We start from the raw sequence: 22745 nt of genomic DNA on the forward strand, positions 1-22745 counted from the left end.
AATGAAATGGCAATAAGAACGTACATATCGATGATTACCTTAAATGTAAACAGATTAAATGCTCTGACCAAAAGACACAGGCTGGCTTAATAGATACAAAAACAAGACCCGTACGTATATTGTCTACAAGAGAAAACTTCAGATCTTGAAACACATACAGACTGAAAGTGAGGGGATGGAAACAGGTATTCTATGCAAATGGAAATCAAAAGAAAACTGGAATTGCAATACTCATATCGGACAAAATAGACATTAAAATAAAGACTGTTACAGGAGACAAAGAAGGACACCACATAATGATCAAGGGATCAATCCAAGAAGAAGATATAACAAGTGTAAATATACATGCACCCAACAAAGAAGCACCTCAATATATAAGGCAAACATTAACAGCCATAAAAGGAGAAATCGACAGTAACACAATAATAGTGGGGGACCTTAACACCCCACTTACATCAATGGACAGATTATCCAGACAGAAAATCAATAAGCAAACACAGGCCTTAAATGACACATTAGACCAGATGGACTTAATTGATATTTATAGAGTGTTCCATACGAAAGTAGCAAAATACATATTCTTTTCAAGTGCACATGGAACATTCTCCAGGACAGATCACATGCTGGGCCACAAAGCAAGCCTCAGTAAATTTAAGAAAACTGAAATCACATCAAGCATTTTTTCTGACCACAATGCTATGAGATTCGAAATCAACCACAAGAAAAAAAAACTGCAAAAAACACAAAAACATGGAGGTTAAACAATATGCTACTAAACAACCAATGGATCACCAAAGAAATCAAAGAGGAAATTGAAAAATACCCAGAGACAAATGAAAATGAAAACATGACAATCCAAAACCCATGGCATGCAGCAAAAGCAGTTCCAAGAGGAAGTTTATAGCGATACAAGCTTACCTCAGGAAAGAAGAAAAATCTCAAATAAACAGCCTAACCTTATATCTAAAACAACTGGAAAAAGAAGAACAAACAAAACCCAAAGTTAGTAGATGGAAAGAAATAAAGATCAGAGCAGAAATAAATGAAAGAGAGACTAAGAAAACAATAGAAAAGATCAATGAAACTAAAAGCTGGTTCTTTTGAAAGATAAACAAAATTGATAAACCTTCACCCAGACTTATCAAGAAAAAAGAGGAGGGCCCAAATCAATAAAGTTAGACATGAAAAAGGAGAATTTACAACTGACACCACAGAAATACAAAGGACCATAAGAGTCTACTACAGGCCAACAACATGGACAATAAAATATACCAATAAAATGGACAACCTAGAAGAAATGGACAAATTCTTTAAAAAGTACAATTTCCCGAGACTGAACCAGGAGGAAATAGAAAATATGAACAGACCAAAATATGAACAAACAAGTACTGAAATTGAATCTGTGATTTAAAAACTCCCAACAAAAGTCCAGGACCAGATGGCTTCACAGGTGAATTCTATCAAACATTTAGAGAAGAGTTAACACCTATCTTTCTGAAACTATTCCAAAAAATTGCAGAGGGAGGAACACTTCCAAACTCATTCTATGAGACCACCACCACCCTGATATCAAACACCAGACAAAAATACCACAAGAGAAGAAAATTACAAGCCAATATCACTGATGAACATAGATGTAAAAATTCTCAACATAGTCTAGCAAACCAAATCCAACAATACATTAAAAGAATCATACATAATGATCAAGTGGGCTTTATCCCAGGGATGCAAGGATTTTCAATATCCACAAATCAATCAGTGTGATACACCACATCAACAAACTGAAGAATAAAAAACATATGATCATCACAATAGATGCATAAAGAGCTTTTTATAAAATTCAACATCCATTTATGATAAAAACTCTCCAGAAAGTAGGCATAGAGGGAACCTACCTCAACATAATAAAGGCCATATATGACAAGCCCAGAGCTAATGTCATACTCAATGGTGAAAATCTGAAAGCATTTCCTCTAAGATCAGGAACGAGACAAGGATGTCCACTCTCACCACTTTTATTCAACATAGTTTTGGAAGTCCTAGCCACAAGCAATCAGAGAAGAAAACGAAATAAAAGGAATCCAAATTGGAAAAGAAGAACTAAGACTGTCACTGTTTGCAGATGACATGATACTTATCCATAGAAAATCCTAAAGGTGCTACCAGAAAACTACTAGAGCTCATCAATGAATTCAGTATAGCTGCAGGATACAAAATTAATACACAGAAATCTACTGCATTTCCATACACTAACAAGGAAAGATCAGAAGAAATTAAGGAAACTATCCCATTTATCATCTCATCAAAAAGAATAAAGTACCTAGGAAGGAATAAACTAACCTCAGGAGGCAAAAGATCTGTACTCTGATAACTCTAAGATGCTGAGGAAAGAAACTGAAGATGATGTAAACAGATGGAAAGACATACCATGTTCTTCGATTGGAAGAATTAATATTTTCAAAATGATGATACTACCCAATGCATTTTTCACAGAACTAGAACAAAAAATATTTTAATTTGTATGGAAACACAAAAGACCCCAAATCTTGAGAAAGCAAACTTGAGAAAGAAAAACAGAGCTGAGGAAATCAGGCTCCCTGACTTCAGACTATACTACAAAGCTACAGACATCAAAACAGTATGGTACTGGCCCAAAACAGACATACAGATTAATTGAACAGGATAGAAAGCCCAGAAATAAACCCACACACCTATGGTCAACTAATCTATGACAAAGGAGGCAAGAATATACAATGGAGAAAGACAGTCCCTTTAACAAGTGGTGCTGGGAAAACTGGACAGCTACATGTAAAATAATGAAATTAGAACATTCTCTAACATCATATACAAAAATAAAATGAATTAAAGATCTAAATGTAAGACCAGATACTATAAAACTCCTAGAGGAAAACACAGGCAGAACACTCTTTGACATAAATCACAGCAATATTTTTCTGGATCTGTCTCCTACAGTAATGGAAATAAAAACAAAAATAAACAAATGGGACCTAACTAAACTTAAGAGCTTTTGCACAGCATAGGAAACCATAAACAAAATGAAAAGACAACCTACAGACTGGGAGAAAATATTTGCAAATGATGCTACTGACAAGGGATTAATTTCCAAAATATACAAACAGCTCATACAACTCAATAACAAAAAAAACCCAAACAACCTAATCAAAAAATGGGCAGAAGACCTAAACAGACATTTCTCCAAAGAAGACATACAGATGGCTAACAGGCATATGAAAAGATGCTCAATATCACTAATTATTAGAGAAATGCAAATCAAAACTACAATGAGGTATCATCAAAACATCTACAAATCACAAATGCTGGAGAGGGTGTGGAGAAAAGGGAATCCTCTTGCACTGTTGGTGGGCATGTAAATTGGTGCAGCCACTGTGCACGTTCCTTAAAAAACTAAAAATAGAGCTACCATATGATCTTGCAATCCCAATCCTGGGCATATATCCAGAGAAAACCATACTTCAAAAAGATACATGCACCCCAGTGTTCACTGCAGCAGATGAATGGATAAAGAAGTTGTGGTATATATATATACCACACACACACACACACAACACACACACCCCTAATGGAATATTACTGAGTCATAAAAAAGAATGAAATCATGCCTTTGCAGCTACATGGATGGGCCTAGAGATTATCATGCTAAGTGAAGCCAGACAGAGAAAAAAAAATATCATATGATATTGTTTATATGTGGAATCAAAAAATAAAAGATACAAATGAACGTATTTCCAAACAGAAACAGACTCAAAGACATAGAAAACAAATGTATGGTTACCAAAGGGGAGAGGGATAAATTAGGATTAACATATACACACCCCTATGTATAAAACAGATAACCAGCAAGGACCTACTCTATAGCACTGAGAACTGTACTCGATATTTTGTAATAACCTATCAAGGAAAAGAATCTGAAAAAGAATATATATATATATATATATATATATATATATATATATATATATATATATATATATACACACACACACACACACACATACTTTGCTGTATACCTGAAACTAACATGATATTCTAAATCAACTATACTTCCATAAAAAAATAAGGTAAAGAAAATGGCACAGAGCTATTCACATACATTGTACCAATGCTTATTTCCTTGTGTTGAGATTATATTATAGTTACATAAGATACAACCATTAGGGGAAACTTGTGAAGAATACAATTATGCTAAATCCTGTGAATCTTAATTATGTTATATAAAAAGTTTTTAAAGTATATATTCAAACCAAAAACAACCTGAAAACATTTTCTTCTTAAAAAGGCAAGCCAGAGCTGGAGAATACAACATTTGCAAAACATATATCTGATAAAGATCTAAACTCCTTCAACTCAACAATAAGACCCAAACCAAAAAACTATACAAAAAAATGGGCAAAAGATTTCATGAGACACTTCATTAAAGGAGATTATGAATGGCTAAAAAGCACATGAAAAGAAGTTCAACACTGTTAATTACCAGAGAAATGCAAATTAAAATCCAGTAAGATGCAACTAGAAATGTTGGTAATCCAAGAGCAATGATAGCTGTCAGACATTGCTTACAGGCATGAAAAACAGTAGACCAAACTTGGGAACATTTGGTACTTTCTGAATAAGTTACATATAAACTTACCAGAAGACCCAGTAGTCCCACTCCTAGGTATTTACACAAGAAATGAAAACATATTGACACAAAAACTTATATGTGACTGTTCATAGAAGCTTTTTCATAACAGGCCCAAACTGGAAAAACACCCACGTGTCTATGAACTGAAAAGGATAACAAACTGTGGTATATGCACACAAAGGAATTCTACTAAGGATAAAAAGAATAAACCTGTGATACACACACACACACACACACACACACACACACACGAGTCTCAAAAGCATCATGCTAAATGAAAGAAGCCAGACAAAACACAGTATATACTTAACGAATTCATTTATATGAAATTCGAAAAAAGGAAAAGCTATTGAAATAGAAAACAGATCAGTGACTGCTTGGGGTCTGAGAAGTAGGAATGAAAGGAGGGGACTCACTGCAAAGGGGTACAAGGAATTTTGGGGGGATGATGAAAATATTCCAAATCATGACTTTGATGATGGTAATCTACTGTATAATCTTTTAAAACCTATTGACTTGTACACTGAAAAGTGCTAAATTTTCCATTTAATATTCCTCAACAAAAGTGATTAACATTTCAAAAGAGAAAAAACTGAATTTGCATTCCCAAGGAAGTCACATGGTAAGGTCTGCTCACCCACTGAGACGAGGTGGCTGTAGTTCTCCAACATCACATCTCTGTACAGGGTCCTCTGAGCAGAGTCCATCTGCCACCACTCCTCCTGGGTGAACTCCACAGTCACGTCCTTGAATGATACTGATGCCTGTTAACAACATATTTCTAATCAATCTGAGGGTTCAGAATCAGGACATGGAAAATATTTTTGAAAACTAACTCCTACTATGTTTACTGTTTATTTAATTTTTATTTTTTTTAATTTTTATTTTATAGTGGACTATAGTTGATTTACAATGCTGTGTTAGTTTCAGGTGTGCAGCAAAGTGATTCAGTTATGCATATACATATATCTATTCTTTTTAAAATTCCTTTCCCATTTATGTTATTACAGAATATTGAGCAGAGTTCCCTGTGCTACACAGTAGGTTCTTGTTGGTTATCTATTTTAAATATACTAGTGTGTATATGTCAATCCCAAACTCCCAATTTATCCCTCCCTCCCCACCTTTCCATCCATGTTGCTGCAAATGGCATTATTTCATTCTTTTTAATGGCTGAGTAGTATTCCATTGTATATATATACCACATCTTCTTTATCAGTATATCTGTTGATGGACATTTAGGTTGCTTCCAGGCCTTGGCTATTGTAAACAGTGCTGCAATGAACACTGGGGTGCATGTATACTTTTGAATCATGGTTTTCTCCAGATATATTTTTACTGTTTAGAGTTTAAAACAAAATACTATAAAAGATGACTAACTCTGCCTTTGCTCTATAGCAGGGTTTCTTCAATTTGGCACTACTGACACTCTGGACCAGATAATGCTATTTTTGTGGAAGACTGTCCTGTGTATTTTAGAATATTTACCAGTATCCCTGTTTTCTACTGATTAGATATCAATAGCATTCCCAGTCATGACAATCAAAAATATCTCCAAATACTTCCAAATGCCTCCTGGGAAGCAAAATCACCCCTAGTTAGGAACCATCGCTCTATATGAACAGTGGACAATATCTTCAGCAACAAAACAAAATACCCAGTTTAAGAGATGATCTATACTAAGGCAAAGCAACAGAGATAAAGAATGGGAAATTAATACACAGAGATGCTGCACAAGCAAGTGGGTAGATGCTGATGCCATACACAGAGACTGGAAGAATAAGTAAGAATCAGAAGCTGGGTCACAGTGAGCAGATGTTGTTCAACTGCACTCAAAACACCCGTGGAACATACAGATGGAATTATTTATTTCATCGTTGGCTGCAAGATTCTGGAATGGAGAAGGAAAATCTAAAATGAAAATAAGGATCTAGGAGACAGTCATTAAGATGGTAACTTAAGTCATCAGGGAAAAAGGGCTGGTTCAGAAAGGACACAGAAACTTTAGGAAAGAAAAGGACCAAGTACAAAATTCAAGGGAATAGCAAAATTTAAAAGGCAGGTAGAAAGATAGGCCAGGAAGGCTAAGAAAGAATTTCTAAGTGGCAGAAAGAGAAAACAGAAAGATTAGAGTACCAGAAATTAAGAGACGAGAGAATTACAAGCAAAAATTATTTCTCTAGTTCAAGGGAATAAACTGAACACACACATTTACATCCCCTGACTCCAAAAACACATTCAGGTAAAATAAAAAGCTTTTATAGCTATAAAAGTATGACAAAAGAGGAATTCAGAGAAACGTCCCAGCACAAGGCCTGAATATTGAACAAATTCTGGAAGACAGAGGGTAAGGTAGTATTGATTAAAAAAAAATAGAACAATATTGCCCACAATCTAATATAAATGTAGAAGTGGGCAAAAGGAGCAGGGCACTGGTGAGAGCCCAAAAAGATGTCCAAGCTTAAACTGAAGAAACTGTGTAGTAGGAAAAATGATAAACAGAGTCAATTTCCTATTTGAATACAGGTGACATCATTTAAATGAGTGAGAAATGGCTAGATACAAATGTCATCGGAATAACTAGATGGCCATCTGGGAAAAGACTGATCTATACCTCACACCACAGAGAAGGATAAAATTAAAATGTATTCGAGATCTAACTGTAAAAAATAAAATCATACTCTAAAAGACTACACAGAGCAATTCTTTTATAAGGTCAGAGTGGGAAATGCCCAACTATGACTAAAAATTCAAAAAGCGTAAAAGAAAAAACTGCTAAACTTGACAACATAAAAAACAAATGCCTTCGAAAGACCCTGAATAGCCAAAGCAATTTTGAGAAAGAAGAACTGAGCTGGAGGTATCATGCTCCCTGACTTCAAACTATACTACAAAACTACAGTCATCAAATCACTATGATACTGGCACAAAAACAGACATACAGATCAATGGAACAGGATAGAAAGCCCAGAAATAAACCCACACACCTATGATCAACTAACCTATGACAAAGGAGGCAAGAATATACAAGGGAGAAAAGACAGTCTCTTTAACAAGTGGTGCTGGGAAAACTGGACAGCTACATGTAAAATAATGAAATTAGAACATTCTCGGATTAACCAAGATGGCGGACTAGAAGGACGTGCTCTCACTCCCTCTTACGAGAGCACCAGAATCACAACTGGCTGCTGGACAATCATCGACAGGAAGACACTGGAACTCACCAAGGAGGATACCCCACGTCCAAGGACAGAGGAGAAGCCACAGTGAGATGGTAGGAGGGGCGCAATCAGAGTAAAATCAAATCCTATAACTGCTGGGTGGGTGACTCACAGACTGGCGAACACTTATACCACAGAAGTCCACCCACTGGAGTGAAGGTTCTGAGACCCACATCACGCTTCCCAACCTGGGGGTCCGGCAACGGGAGGAAGAATTCCTAGAGAATCAGACTTTGAAGCCTAGTGGGAATTGATTGCAGGACTTCGACAGGACTGGGGGAAACAGAGACCCCACTCTTGGATGGCACACACAAAGTAGTGTCCGCATCGGGACCCAGGGGAAGGAGCAGTGACCCTGGGGGAGACTGAACCAGACCTATCTGCTGGTGTTGGGGGGTCTCCTGCAGAGGCGGGGGGTGGCTCTGTTTCACCGTGGGGAGAAGGACACTGGCAGCAGAGGTTCTGGGAAGTGCTCCTTGGCGTGAGCCCTCCCAGAGTCTGCCATTAACTCCACCAAAGAGCCCAGGTAGGCTCCAGTGTTGGGTTGCCTCAGGCAAAACAACCAACAGGGAGGGAACCCAGCCCCACCCATCAACAGTCAAGTGGATTAAAGTTTTACAGAGCTCTGACTGCCACAGCAACAGTCAGCTCTACCCACCACCAGAGCCTCCCATCAAGCCTCTTAGATAGCCTCAACCACCAGAGGGCAGAGAGCAGAAGCAAGAAAACTACAATCCTGAAGCCTGTGGACCAAAAACCACAGTTACAGAAAGATAGACAAGATGAAAAGGCAGAGGGCTATATACCAGATGAAGGAACAAGAAAAAAACCCCGAAAAACAACTAAATGAAGTGGAGATAGGCAACCTTCCAGAAGATGATCCAGGACCTCGGAATCGGAATAAGAATGGAGGCAAAGAATGAGAAGATGCAAGATGCAAGACTGAGAAGATGAGAAGATGAGAAGATGCAAGAAATGATTAACAAAGACCTAGAAGAATTAAAGAAGAATTAAAGACCTAGAAGAATTAAAGAACAAACAAACAGAGATGACCAATACAATAACTGAAATAAAAACTACACTAGAAGGAATCAATAGCAGAATAACTGAGGCAGAAGAAGAGATAAGTGACCTGGAAGACACAATGGTGGAATTCACTGCTGCGGAACAGACTAAAGAAAAAAGAATGAAAAGAAATGAAGATAGCCTAAGAGACCTCTGGGACAACATTAAACGCAACAACATTCGCATTATAGGGGTCCCAGAAGGAGAAGAGAGAGAGAAAGGACCCAAGAAAATATTTGAAGAGATTATAGTCGAAAAGTTCCCTAACATGGGAAAGGAATTAGCCACCCAAGTCCAGGAAGCGCAGAGAGTCCCATACAGGATAAACCCAAGGAGAAACACGCCGAGACACATAGTAATCAAAGTGGCAAAAATTAAAGACAAAGAAAAATTATTGAAAGCAGCAAGGGAAGAACGACAAATAACATACAAGGGAACTCCCATAAGGTTAACAGCTGATTTCTCAGCAGAAACTCTACAAGCCAGAAGGGAGTGGCATGATATACTTAAAGTGATGAAAGGGAAGAACCTACAACCAAGATTACTCTACCCGGCAAGGATCTCATTTAGATTTGATGGAGAAATCAAAAGCTTTACAGACACGCAAAAGCTACGAGAATTCAGCACCACCAAACCAGCTCTACAACAAATACTAAAGGAACTTCTCTAAGAGAAGAAAAGGACCTACAAAAACAAACCCAAAACAATTAAGAAAATGGTCATAGGAACATACATATCAATAATTACCTTAAATGTGAATGGATTAAATGCTCCAACCAAAAGACACAGGCTTGCTGAATGGATACAAAAACAAGACCCATATATATGCTGTCTACAAGAGACCCACTTTAGACCTAGGGACACATACAGACTGAAAGTGAGGGGATGGAAAAAGATATTCCATGCAAATGGAAATCAAAAGAAAGCTGGAGTAGCTATACTCATATCAGATAAAATAGACTTTAAAATACAGAATGTTACAAGAGACAAGGAAGGACACTACATAATGATCAAGGGATCAATCCAAGAAGAAGATATAACAATTATAAATGTATATGCACCCAACATAGGACACCTCAATACATAAGGCAACTGCTAACAGCTATAAAAGAGGAAATCGACAGTAACACAATAATAGTGGGGGAGTTTAACACCTCACTTACACCAATGGACAGATCATCCAAAATGAAAATAAATAAGGAAACACAAGCTTTAAAAGACGCAATACACCAGATAGATTTAATTGATATTTATAGGACATTCCATCCAAAAACAGCAGATTACACGTTCTTCTCAAGTGCGCACGGAACATTCTCCAGGATAGATCACATCTTGGGTCACAAATCAAGCCTCAGTAAATCTAAGAGAATTGAAATCATATCAAGCATCTTTTCTGACCACAACGCTATGAGATTAGAAATGAATTACAGGGAAAAAAACGTCAAAAAGACAAACACATGGAGGCTAAATAATACGTTACTAAATAACCAAGAGATCACTGAAGAAATCAAAGAGGAAATCAAAAAATACCTAGAGACAAATGACAATGAAAACACGATGACCCAAAACCTATGGGATGCAGCAAAAGCAGTTCTAAGAGGGAAGTTTATAGCTATACAAGCCTACCTAAAGAAACAAGAAAAATCTCAAGTAAACAATCTAACCTTACACCTAAAGAAACTAGAGAAAGAAGAACAAACAAAACCCAAAGTTAGCAGAAGGAAAGAAATCATAAAGATCAGAGCAGAAATAAATGAAATAGAAACAAAGAAAACAATAGCAAAGATCAATAAAACTAAAAGCTGGTTCTTTGAGAAGATAAACAAAATTGATAAGCCATTAGCCAGACTCATCAAGAAAAAGAGGGAGAGGACTCAAATCAATAAAATCAGAAATGAAAAAGGAGAAGTTACAACAGACACCGCAGAAATACAAAGCATCCTAAGAGACTACTACAAGCAACTTTATGCCAATAAAATAGACAACCTGGAAGAAATGGACAAATTCTTAGAAAGGTATAAGCTTCCAAGACTGAACCAGGAAGAAACAGAAAATATGAACAGACCAATCACAAGTAATGAAATTGAAACTGTGATTAAAAATCTTCCAACAAACAAAAGTCCAGGACCAGATGGCTTCACAGGTGAATTCTATCAAACATTTAGAGAAGAGCTAACACCTATCCTTCTCAAACTCTTCCAAAAAATTGCAGAGGAAGGAACACTCCCAAACTCATTCTATGAGGCCACCATCACCCTGATACCAAAACCAGACAAAGACACTACAAAAAAAGAAAATTACAGACCAATATCACTGATGAATATAGATTCAAAAATCCTCAATAAAATACTAGCAAACAGAATCCAACAACACATTAAAGGATCATACACCACGATCAAGTGGGATTTATCCCAGGGATGCAAGGATTCTTCAATATACGCAAATCAATCAATGTGATACACCATATTAACAAATTGAAGAATAAAAACTATATGATCATCTCAATAGATGCAGAAAAAGCTTTTGACAAAATTCAACACCATTTCTGATAAAAACTCTCCAGAGAGTGGGCGTAGAGGGAACCCACCTCAACATAATAAAGGCCATATATGACAAACCCACAGCAAACATCATTCTCAATGGTGAAAAACTGAAAGCATTTCCTCTAAGAATAGGAATAAGACAAGGATGTCCACTCTCACCACTATTATGCAACGTAGTTTTGGAAGTCCTAGCCATGGCAATCAGAGAAGAAAAAGAAATAAAAGGAATACAAATTGGAAAAGAAGAAGTAAAACTGTCACTGTTTGCAGATGACATGATACTATACATAGAGAATCCTAAAGATGCCACCAGAAAAATACTAGAGCTAATTAATGAATTTGGTAAAGTAGCAGGATACAAAATTAATGCACAGAAATCTCTAGCATTCCTATACACTAATGATGAAAAATCTGAAAGAGAAATTATGGAAACACTCCCATTTACCATTGCAATAAAAAGAATAAAATACCTAGGAATAAACCTACCTAGGCAGACAAAAGACCTGTATGCAGAAAACTATAAGACACTGATGAAAGAAATTAAAGATGATACCAACAGATGGAGAGATATACCATGTTCTTGGATTGGAAGAATCAATATTGTGAAAATGACTATACTACCCAAAGGAATCTAGAGATTCAATGCAACCCCTATCAAATTACCAATGGCATTTTTTATGGAAGTAGAACAAAAACTTAAAATTTGTATGGAGACACAAAAGACCCCGAATAGCCAAAGCAGTCTTGAGGGAAAAATACGGAGCTGGAGGAATCAGACTTCCTGACTTCAGACTATACTACAAAGCTACAGTAATCAAGACAATATGGTACTGGGACAAAAACAGAAACATAGATCAATGGAACAAGATAGAAAGGTGAGAGATAAACCCATGCACTTGTGGTCAACTAATCTATGACAGAGGAAGCAAGGATATACAATGGAGTAAAGACAGTCTCTTCAATAAGTGGTGCTGGGAAAACTGGACAGCTACATGTAAAAGAATGAAATTAGAATACTCCCTAACACCATACACAAAATACACTCAAAATGGATTAGAGACCTAAATGTAAGACTGGGTACTATAAAACTCTTAGAGGAAAACATAGGAAGAACACTCTTTGACATAAATCACAGCAAGATCTTTTTTGATCCACCTCCTAGAGTAATGGAAACAAAAACAAAAATAAACAAATGGGACCTAATGAAACTTCAAAGCTTTTGCACAGCAAAGGAAACCATAAACAAGACGAAAAGACAACCCTCAGAATGGGAGAAAATTTTTGCAAATGAATCAACAGACAAAGGATTAATCTCCAAAATATATAAACAGCTCATTCAGCTCAATATTAAAGAAACAAACACCCCAATCCAAAAATGGGCAGAAGACCTAAATAGACATTTCTCCAAAGAAGACATACAACAGCCATGAAGCACATGAAAAGCTGCTCAACATCACTAATTATTAGAGAAATGCAAATCAAAACTACAATGAGGTAACCTCACACCAGTTAGAATGGGCATCATCAGAAAATCTATAAACAACAAATGCTGGAGAGGGTGTGGAGAAAAGGGAACCCTCTTGCACTGTTGGTGGGAATGTAAATTGATACAGCCACTATGGAGAACAGTATGGAGGTTCCTTAAAAAACTAAAAATAGAATTACCATATGACCCAGCAGTCCCACTACTGGGCATATACCCAGAGAAAACCGTAATTCAAAAAGACACATGCACCCGAATGTTCATTGCAGCACTATTTACAATAGCCAGGTCATGGAAGCAACCTAAATGCCCATCAACAGAAGAATGGATAAAGAAGATGTGGTACATATATACAATGGAATATTACTCAGCCATAAAAAGGAACGAAATTGAGTCATTTGTTGAGACTTGGATGGATCTAGAGACTGTCATACAGAGTGAAGTAAGTCAGAAAGAGAAAAACAAATATCGTATATTAATGCATATATGTGGAACCTAGAAAAATGGTACAGATGAGCCAGTTTGCAGGGCAGAAGTTGAGACACAGATGTAGAGAACGGACATATGGACACCAAGGGGGGGAAACTGCGATGGGGTGGGGATGGTGGTGTGCTGAATTGGGCGATTGGGATTGACATGTATACACTGATGTGCATAAAATTGATGACTAATAAGAACCTGCAGTATAAAAAAACAAACAAAACAACTAATACTAAACTTTCTTTGGGTTATGTGTATGGAAATATGTTAATATAAATGTTTCAGACATTACATGAAATTTCTAAAAATCTTATATGTTCTCGTATAATGTTATAAGTCATAATCCTAGTTATTACTTTAAAATGTATATCTCAGAAATAACTAATTTTCTTGTCAACTGCATTATTATGAACTTTCATCAAATCTTTAACTGTGGTCATTTTTAAGTCTTTTGTCATTTACAGACAGTTCTGGGTGTACTCTGATGCTTTAGCAAATATGTTCCTATAAAAGGGTTTCATCTTCAAGAAATTCATGGAAAAGACTCTGACAAGTACAGGTTTCTGGTAACTGACTGTACTGCTGAACTGAATGAATAAGCATTTTCAGAACTCTAATGAACAACTGATGAACTCATAAAACTGCTAACAAAAGATCAAGATGAAAAAAAAATTAGTTACATGGGACTGAGTGAACTGATGAGGATGAGTATAATTTTTGTGACTTTCTGTCTGAATTAAAAAAAAAAAAATCCCACAAGGACTCAGAGGCAAAGAATATACAAATCAATTTTCACTGCAAAGTAAAGGAGCTGTTACAGTGGAGGATTACTGGACTGAATGTCAATATTATGACATAGTATGAGTGTGTTTCATGTTTGGTAATTGCAATCATTGTTGCTTTTGTTGTGGTCATCCAAAAAAAAAAAAAAAAAAAAAGAGGGGTGGGATAGGGAGGATGGGAGGGAGGCTTAAGAGGGAGGGGATATGAGGACATGTGTAGGCATATGGCTGATTCTCTTTGTTCTGCAACAGAAACTAACAGAGTATTGTGAAGCAATTATACTCCAATAAAGATCTACTAAAAAAAAAAAAAAAAAAAAAAAGAACATTCTCTAACACCATATACAAAAATAAAATGAATTAAAGATCTAAATGTAAGACCAGATACTATAAAACTCCTAGAGGAAAACACAGGCAGAACACTCTTTGACATAAATCACAGCAATATTTTTCTGGATCTGTCTCCTACAGTAATGGAAATAAAAACAAAAATAAACAAATAGGACCTAATTAAACTTAAGAGCTTTTGCACAGCATAGGAAACCATAAACAAAATGAAAAGACAACCTACAGACTGGGAGAAAATATTTGCAAATGATACTACTGACAAGGGATTAATTTCCAAAATATACAAACAGCTCAAACCAAACAACCTAACCAAAAAATGGGCAGAAGACCTAAACAGACATTTCTCCAAAGAAGACATACAGATGGCTAACAGGCATATGAAAGATGCTCAATATCACTAATTATTAGAGAAATGCAAATCAAAACTACAATGAGGTATCACCTCACACCAGTCAGAATGGCTATCATCAAAATATCTACAAATAACAAATGCTGGAGAGGATGTGGAGAAAAGGGAACCCTCCTACACTGTTGGTGGGGATGTAAATTGGTGCAGCCACTATGGAGAACAGTATGGAGGTTCCTTAAAAAACTAAAAATAGAGCTCCCATATGATCTTGCAATCCCAATCCTGGGCATATATCTGGAGAAAACCATACTTCGAAAAGATACATGCACCCCAATGTTCATTGCAGCATTTTACAATAGCCAAGACATGGAAGCAACCTAAATTTCCATCAACTGATGAATGGATAAAGATGTGGTGTGTATATATCTATATACATGCAATGGAATATTACTCAGCCACAAAAAAGAATGAAATCATGCCATTTGCAGCAACATGGATGGACCTAGAGATTATCATATTAAGAAAGAGAAAGACAAATATTATATGATATCACTTATATGTGTAATCTAAAAAGATGATACAAATGAACTTACTTACAGAAGAGATATAAACTCAAAGACGTAGAAAACAACTTATGGTTATCAAAGGGCAAAGGGAGGGAGGGATAAATTAGGAATTTGGGATTAACATATACACACCACAATATATAAAACAGATAAACAACAAGGACCTACTGTATAGCACAGGGAGCTATACTCAGTATCGTGTAATAACCTATAATGGAAAAGAATCTGATAAAGAATATATATACCGTATATATATGTATATGTATATACATTTGTATAACTGAATCACTTTGCTGTATACCTGAAACTAACACAACATTGAAAATCAACTATATTTCAATACATTTTTTTTAAATGCCAAAAAAAGTTCACCACAGTTAAAAACAGAAACAAATGCCTTTATGGCAAAAATTTAAAAAACATGAGCAAGGCAAAAATATGAAAAACTAGGAAAATTGTGCAACTTATATCACTGAAAAATAGCTATAAAGATATACTGGATATATTAATTAAAATCAGCAAATCAACAGGAAAACAGTAAGAAATAAACAGTTCAATAAAAAAGAACTATAGATGAATTACAAACAAAAAAGATGTTCCACCTCACTCATGAGAAGAGGCAAGTCTGTAAAACTAAACTTGAGTTATCATTTTTAATCACTTAGTAAAAATTCAAAAAGTTTGATGGCACCCTCTATTTGTAAGGTTGTGGAGAAGAAACACACACTCCTAGACTGTTGGCTCTACCTTAAATTACCTCCAGAATCCGACCACTTGAAAGCAACTAACACCCTTAAATGATCATCATTTATTGCTAGGATTACAGAAATAGCCTCCTATATTGTTCCTGCTTTCACTACTACCCCACTAGAGTTTATCTTCAAAATGTAGAGTTATTCTTTTAGACTGTAAGTCAAAACTATCCTTTTGACTCAAAAGAATAAAAATGAAAACACTCAAAACCCCCCCATTGAGAAAGATAATGTGTTAATGTATTGGAAGACATTTTGATCAAGATGTTAATTCTCCTCAAATTGATCTATATTACAGATTCTATAGAGTCAGTGCAGTCAAAATCAAAATCTCAGCAGGCTTTCCTGAGATAGACAAGCCAATTTTCAAAACTTTCTATAGAGAAGCAAAGTACCCAGAATCTCCAAAACACTCCCAAAAAAGAACCAAGTTGTAAGACACATATTATCTGATTTCAAGAGTTACTATAAAGAGACACTCATCAAAGCAACGTGGTATTAGCAAAAGGATTAAGGTCATCAGATGTGAACAGAGTCCACATAGATATAGAGAATAGACTTGTGGTTGCCAAGGGAGAGGAGGGGTGGGGGGCGGAAGGATTGGGAGTTTGAGATTAGCAGATGCAAGCTTTATATATAGGATGGATAAATAACAAGGTCCTACTGTATAGCACAGGGTACTATATTCAATATCCTGTGATAAACCATAATGAAAATACAAAAAAGAATGTATATATATGTTTAACTCTGTCACTTTGCTGTACAGCAGAAACTAACACAACATTGTAAATCAACTATACTTCAAGAAAATTTTTAAAAAAAATAAAAAAAAAGAAGTGAACAGAATCCAGAAACAGACCCAAACATAGGTTGCTAGTTGATTTCCCTCAGAGGTGCCAATGCAATTCAATGGAGAAAGGATATTCTTGTCAACAAATGGTGCTGACAGGTGGGTATGCAAAGGTAGAAAGCACAAACATGGCAAGTGCACGTTCCTCTACTCCCAATTCCTCTACTCTATTCTGCCAGCACAGAATAGTAAGACCCTCAGACACAGAAATTCTTAGTTTTAGATTGGGCCAACGAGAACATACTTTGTCCTTTTCTGATTGGCAAGCTTTATACTGAAATAAAATTTTAAAGTTGATCAAAAAAGGAAATTATTGATATAACAAAGATTTTGAAATCCTAAGAGAATACTATCAACAAGCGCATGAAAATACATTTAAAAACATAAATAGGGACTTCATTGGTGGTCTAGTGGGTAAGACTCTGCGCTCCCAATGCAAGGGGCCCAGGTTCAATCCCTGGTTGGGGAACTAGATCCCGCATGCATGCCACAACTAAGAGTCTGCATGCCACAACTAAAGATCCTGCATGCCACAACAAAGATCCAGCGTGTCACAACTAAGACCCTTCGCAGCCAAAATTAAAAAAAATAAAATAAAAACGAACAATTTTCTATGAAAACGTAATGAGGAAAGTTACACTAAAAAGAAAAATACAAATCCATCATAGACTTATGACCAATAAATTAATCAAAATCTTCAAGCAAAAAGTCTTCATAAGGCCCTAATTTATAGGTGAGTTTCACAAAATCTACATGTAACACAATTTTCTCATCTAAATTATTATTAAAGAAAAGGAGCAGGAAAATGTCCCATTTCCTTTTATGAGACTATGACCATGGTACTATAATTGGACACAGAAACAAGAAAGTATAGTCTAATCCAACTTGTGGATACAAAAATAAAAATCCTAAATACAGTATTAGTAAAAAGTTCTAGGAAGATATGTAAGAAGCAACTTACCACACTTATTAGCAATTAGGGTCTACACAGGGATTTAAGTTAACATTAGAAAATCCATTACACTGTTTACAGTATTTATAGATTAAAGGAAATAAGCTATAGCTTTGCTCCAATAGATACACAAAATGTAATCAATGTAATTTAATGCACATTCATGACTAATGTGAAATCTTAGCAAACTGATACCTGGAGGCAACCTTCTTACCCTGAGAAAGGTAACCTACCAAAAGCTGACAGCAAACATCACAATTAATAGTAAAACAGTGTATATTATATCCCTCAAGATTGACTTGGTCTATTTTTATTTCTCCTTTTCCATTTAATGCATGGATGCTTCTTAACCTTGTAAATCCATAAAAATGCAAAATGGGGAAAGAATAAAGAGCTCACCTGAGGTATGTTCATTTTCTGCTCTTGGGAGAGTAGAGAACTGTGGTTCAGCTGAGGGGACAGAAAGATGGGTGTCATGAGACATAACCTGTCTTATAGCTCCTAGATTCATCCCCCAAAATCTCAGCACCCTAGTTGGGGATCAGCTTCCTTATAGGCATAGGGCCCTCTCGGCCTTGAAAAGGCACTAGAGTGATCATGTACAGGTGGCACCACCTGTCTTTGTGTGACTCTGAGATGACCATGAGGATTAAATCTGCAGTTTTTAACTGAGTGAATGTAAACTTTTCTCAATCGTTTTAAAAATAATGCATGTGTCCTAACACAAGTAAATAAAAACAACAGAAGATTAGCTGAATTAAATACACCAAAGGATAAGACACTATACTTTCATTAAAATTAACTTAGCAGAACAATACTCAGTATGCATCATTTATCTATTTTTCTTATTAATATTATTTACCCACTGGTATAAACAATCTACAGAAAGCCTAATAAAAGAGATGGGATGCCTTAAGGCAGGAAATTTTAATTGTTTCAGCCGTGATATATTTGTCAAAAGGCCCTTTTGATAAGATGCTTTTGGTGACCTACCTGTGAGAGGGCGAAGTGCACTGTTTTCCTCCTGATTCTGTCACAAACAAACTGGGTTTCCCTGGACAAGTCACTGAACTTTTCAGGTCCGATGTCTTTAAAGATTTCAAGAGAGTTAGAAATAGATGACCTTGGAAAACCCTTCATATATCATCATTCTGGGATCCTGTGAGGTCAGCATACCACTAGTGTCACATGTGGTGATAGACACATGTGACAGCAACACAGCATCTTTGGGGGGGGGGCATTTAAGGGGAGTGGAGACAGCATTTCCTCCCTCTGCCTAGTTATCCCTTACCCCCGGAACTCACCCTCACAAGCTCTCCAACAAAATGGCCTTTCCTGAACAGCCTGCCCCTGGACCAGTTCAGCTCACCTTGCTCTTCTCAGGCTGGCCCAAACCCCCCACTGTCACATAGTCTGGTGGCTTCTGGAGGTGGGGTCATCACCAAGACTGGCTCATTCTGAGCAGGGAGATTAAGAACAGCTTCTGGAAAAAAAAAAAAAGAACGGCTTCTGACCTTGCAAATCTAGGATCTGCTCCTTTCTGGGCTCTTCTGTCTCTGCTCTGAGGCTCTGGAACGAGGTCTAAGGTCATAGGGGTGCTCTCTTCCAGGTAAGACTCCTGTTAACAGAGACTCCCTGTTAACAGAGACTCCCTGCTTCCTACTTCACAAGGGTCACTTTGTTTCAAGGTAACTGGGACGTGGATCCAAGAAGCAATTCATTTTAGGAGCAAAAGCCTAATTCTTGGAATTCATTATAATACCAGACTTAAAAGACAGCCTGACAATGCAGAAGGGGCCAGGGACCTCTGTCTGCTCCAAGTGACCTGAAGAGACACTAGAAATCCCAGAATACATTTTGACACATGGTAGGATTCCATCTACATTCACTTTCCCTTATACTTCTGGGAACCAGGGACAGGCCTCTTCGCTAAGTGCCGTGAAGGCTACAATGACGGTATTAGGTAGGTGTGATATTTAGACAAAGCCTGAGGCTGTAAGTAAAGCACACCTGCCCTTGAATCTAAACTCCCTCACTACTAGCTTGTGACCTGACCACACCGTTCCACCAACCTGAGCCTCGGTTTTTGTTAAAGTGGTTGTGAGATAACATAAAGCCGTCCAAGGAAAAGAATAAAGTGTCTTCCAACTATAATAGCAGTTGTCACTTACTCTGTGCTCAGTACCTGGCACTTGTCTAAATGCTTTACAAGTGATGACTTAGATCTAAGTTTCAAAACAACGCCATGAAACAGTCATCATTAGTATCATTTTCATATGAAATACCTCTTACCCAGGTTCCTTCTGTAACCCTGCTTACAGGTGACAGACCTGTAATTTACCCGGGTCCTTCTGCTCCAGAGCTGGGGCGCTCATCGCAGACCCCTGGCCACCGTCAGCACTATAAATTCACTTTCCCCCCTGCCGCCGACATGGGCTTTTTTTCCCCTGTCGGGCTGCAGGCGGGGCCGAGCACACGGTCCCCACACACCCAGGCCTACACTGAGCACCTGCTCTTAACCGGACCAGCCCGACCTGCACCCCGGGAGCCCGAGGGCCGGGGTCACCCCCTACCGGCCTTCCCTAGGCTGAGGGCCCGCCCGGGCGCATACACCGGCGTTGGTGGGAGGGAGTCCCAAAGATTTTCCGCTTCCATCCCTAGGCACAAATGCACCCCTCTCAGCTGGTCCCCCCGCACTCTCACCCCAGGTGCGCACCCTTCACTTTCCGAGCCGACTCCCAGGCTCCCAAACCTCTACCCTGAAGTCCAGAGAAGACGAGGGAGGAGGCGGGGATACAGCCGCGCACGCGCAGAAGCAGCCCAGAAGCCCCTTCCCAGAGTGCCGCGCGGTAAAACAGAAGGATTCAAGACTACATTTCCCATAGACCTCCGCGTCCACTGCTGCGGTCACTCTTTAGGCATTTACGCATTCTAGAAAGCTGAAGGGCGATGTCTTAAAAGTATCCTGCTGAGTCTCTCAAGGATCCTGAAGAGAACGGGTTAAATATCAACTTAAATGCCAGATGCAAAGGGTGGTCCTCTATTGGCTCCCAATTGAAATAGCAGTTTTTTCATAAGTCATTTGGAGACAGTTGGGGAAACTTGAATATGGACTGGATATTGAAAATGTTAAAATTACCATTACGTAGGTAAAGTGTGAAAAAATTTTGAGTTACGTAAGAAAATTGGTTTTGTAAAAAAAAAAAGGCGGGACGATTGAGGTATTTAGGATTGAAATTATATAGCTGTAAAATTATAATTTTGTAATGTTTCAATTGGGACCTCTACACTGTTTCTATACAGCCAACAGACCCATTAACCCCTAAGCCCCGTGCTGGCACCCCTGGAGCCCAGTGTGGAGGTTCTACTGGAGGTCAAGGCAGTGCTGCAGGTATAGATGTATTGATATATAAGGAAGCTGTTAGTTTTTATGAATCAACATTGTTTTCAGATGAATTCTATTATTGTTTCAACAAATTTTGTTAATTAAATTACGTTGATCTTGGATTTCTGTGCACATAACAAGTTTGCTTGCTTTTTGCTAACATACGTAATTCTTTGTCATTCTTTAATAAATTACAAATAACAGCACTAAAATGCTGGTCAAACTGTATTAAATCAATATTACATTAAATCAATCATAATAGACTAACATAAATTTCACTAACAGAAAGAAAGTGGTCACTACATATGTTCATGGAACAAATATTTATTGAAAACTTGCTGTGCGATAGACATCATTCTAGATGCTGGGATAACAACATCAGGTAAAAGATATTAAATTCCCTATCCCCATGGAGTTTATGATCAGGGTTGTTGTCAGGGTCACCTAAAAAAACACGTGTCAGTTGTCAAGAAACAAAAGGACACTTGAGTTTAATAAACGGGGGCTCCAAAAACATGGGTAGGGTTGGTGAAGCATCCTGTAACTGATGATGGTAGGGAACCATCATCACCACCAGGCTTATAGTGAGGGTAAGTAATATTACCAGAGCCTGGCAGAAAAGGCTACACTTATGAGAGCTGTGGCCTTAGGAAGAGAAACATTGTAATGGCCATTACATGGCTCTGCACAGCCAGCCAAAGTTATAAATACACAAACCTCACTTGTTTTCTTCCCTCTAATGTCCTATCCTCTCTTAAGCATTTGTAAACCCTATTCAGTACCTATTCCTAGAACTTCATCCACATCTGTCTCATCCAGACATCTTATTCCAGTCTTATTCTTGTCTAGCCCCCTTCTACCCGTCAACTCATTGAGCTTTGGACACGAATCAGTATAAATCTAAACTCAGGACACAGCTCTTCTTCACAAAGTGAACTACTAAATATACCTCCTTAAAATTTGCCCCTGGGAAGATTTCTTATCACCACACATTTGAGAACCACTCCTAAGTGAGACTGTAATTGCAGTAGCCATAACTTCCAATGATGCTACCATACATTGTAGATCCAGTTTGAAGGAGAGTCAACTGGTAGATGGCACAGGTCTCCCTTAGGGACTTTTGGGGAATGATTAATTGTATATACTTGTGACTAAGTTACAAGAAATTTTGTCAAAAGGACCCAGTCTCTCCTTTACTTGAAGCCTCCTGTCTATAAAGTAGGATGTATCAAGGACTGAGAAAGAGGATCTGAATCCCTGTTATGATGACTTGTGTTTTCTGCCCACAGACACAGAATTTCATATA

The 22745-nt window shown here is 37.4% G+C and overlaps 1 protein-coding gene and 1 long non-coding RNA gene across 2 annotated transcripts in view; both read right to left on the bottom strand.

Annotated features, from left to right (window-relative positions):
- Nucleotides 1–20873, bottom strand: part of ZNF782 (zinc finger protein 782) — a 60989-nt gene extending 40116 nt beyond the window's left edge. The window contains exons 1-4 of the mRNA XM_082469702.1: nt 20771–20873; nt 19048–19142; nt 18454–18504; nt 5301–5427 (exon numbers count right to left, since the gene is read on the bottom strand). Of these exons, the coding sequence (XP_082325828.1) occupies nt 5301–5427; nt 18454–18468 (142 nt within the window). The 5' untranslated portion in view covers nt 18469–18504; nt 19048–19142; nt 20771–20873. The remainder of the gene's footprint in view (nt 1–5300; nt 5428–18453; nt 18505–19047; nt 19143–20770) is intronic.
- Nucleotides 1–22745, bottom strand: part of LOC309664511 — a 208323-nt gene that overhangs the window by 83983 nt on the left and 101595 nt on the right. The gene's annotated exons all lie outside the window — the stretch shown is intronic.

The sequence above is a fragment of the Balaenoptera physalus genome, assembly GCF_965194825.1.
Source record: "Balaenoptera physalus genome assembly, chromosome: 7".
In the NCBI taxonomy this organism is placed as follows: domain Eukaryota; kingdom Metazoa; phylum Chordata; class Mammalia; order Artiodactyla; family Balaenopteridae; genus Balaenoptera; species Balaenoptera physalus.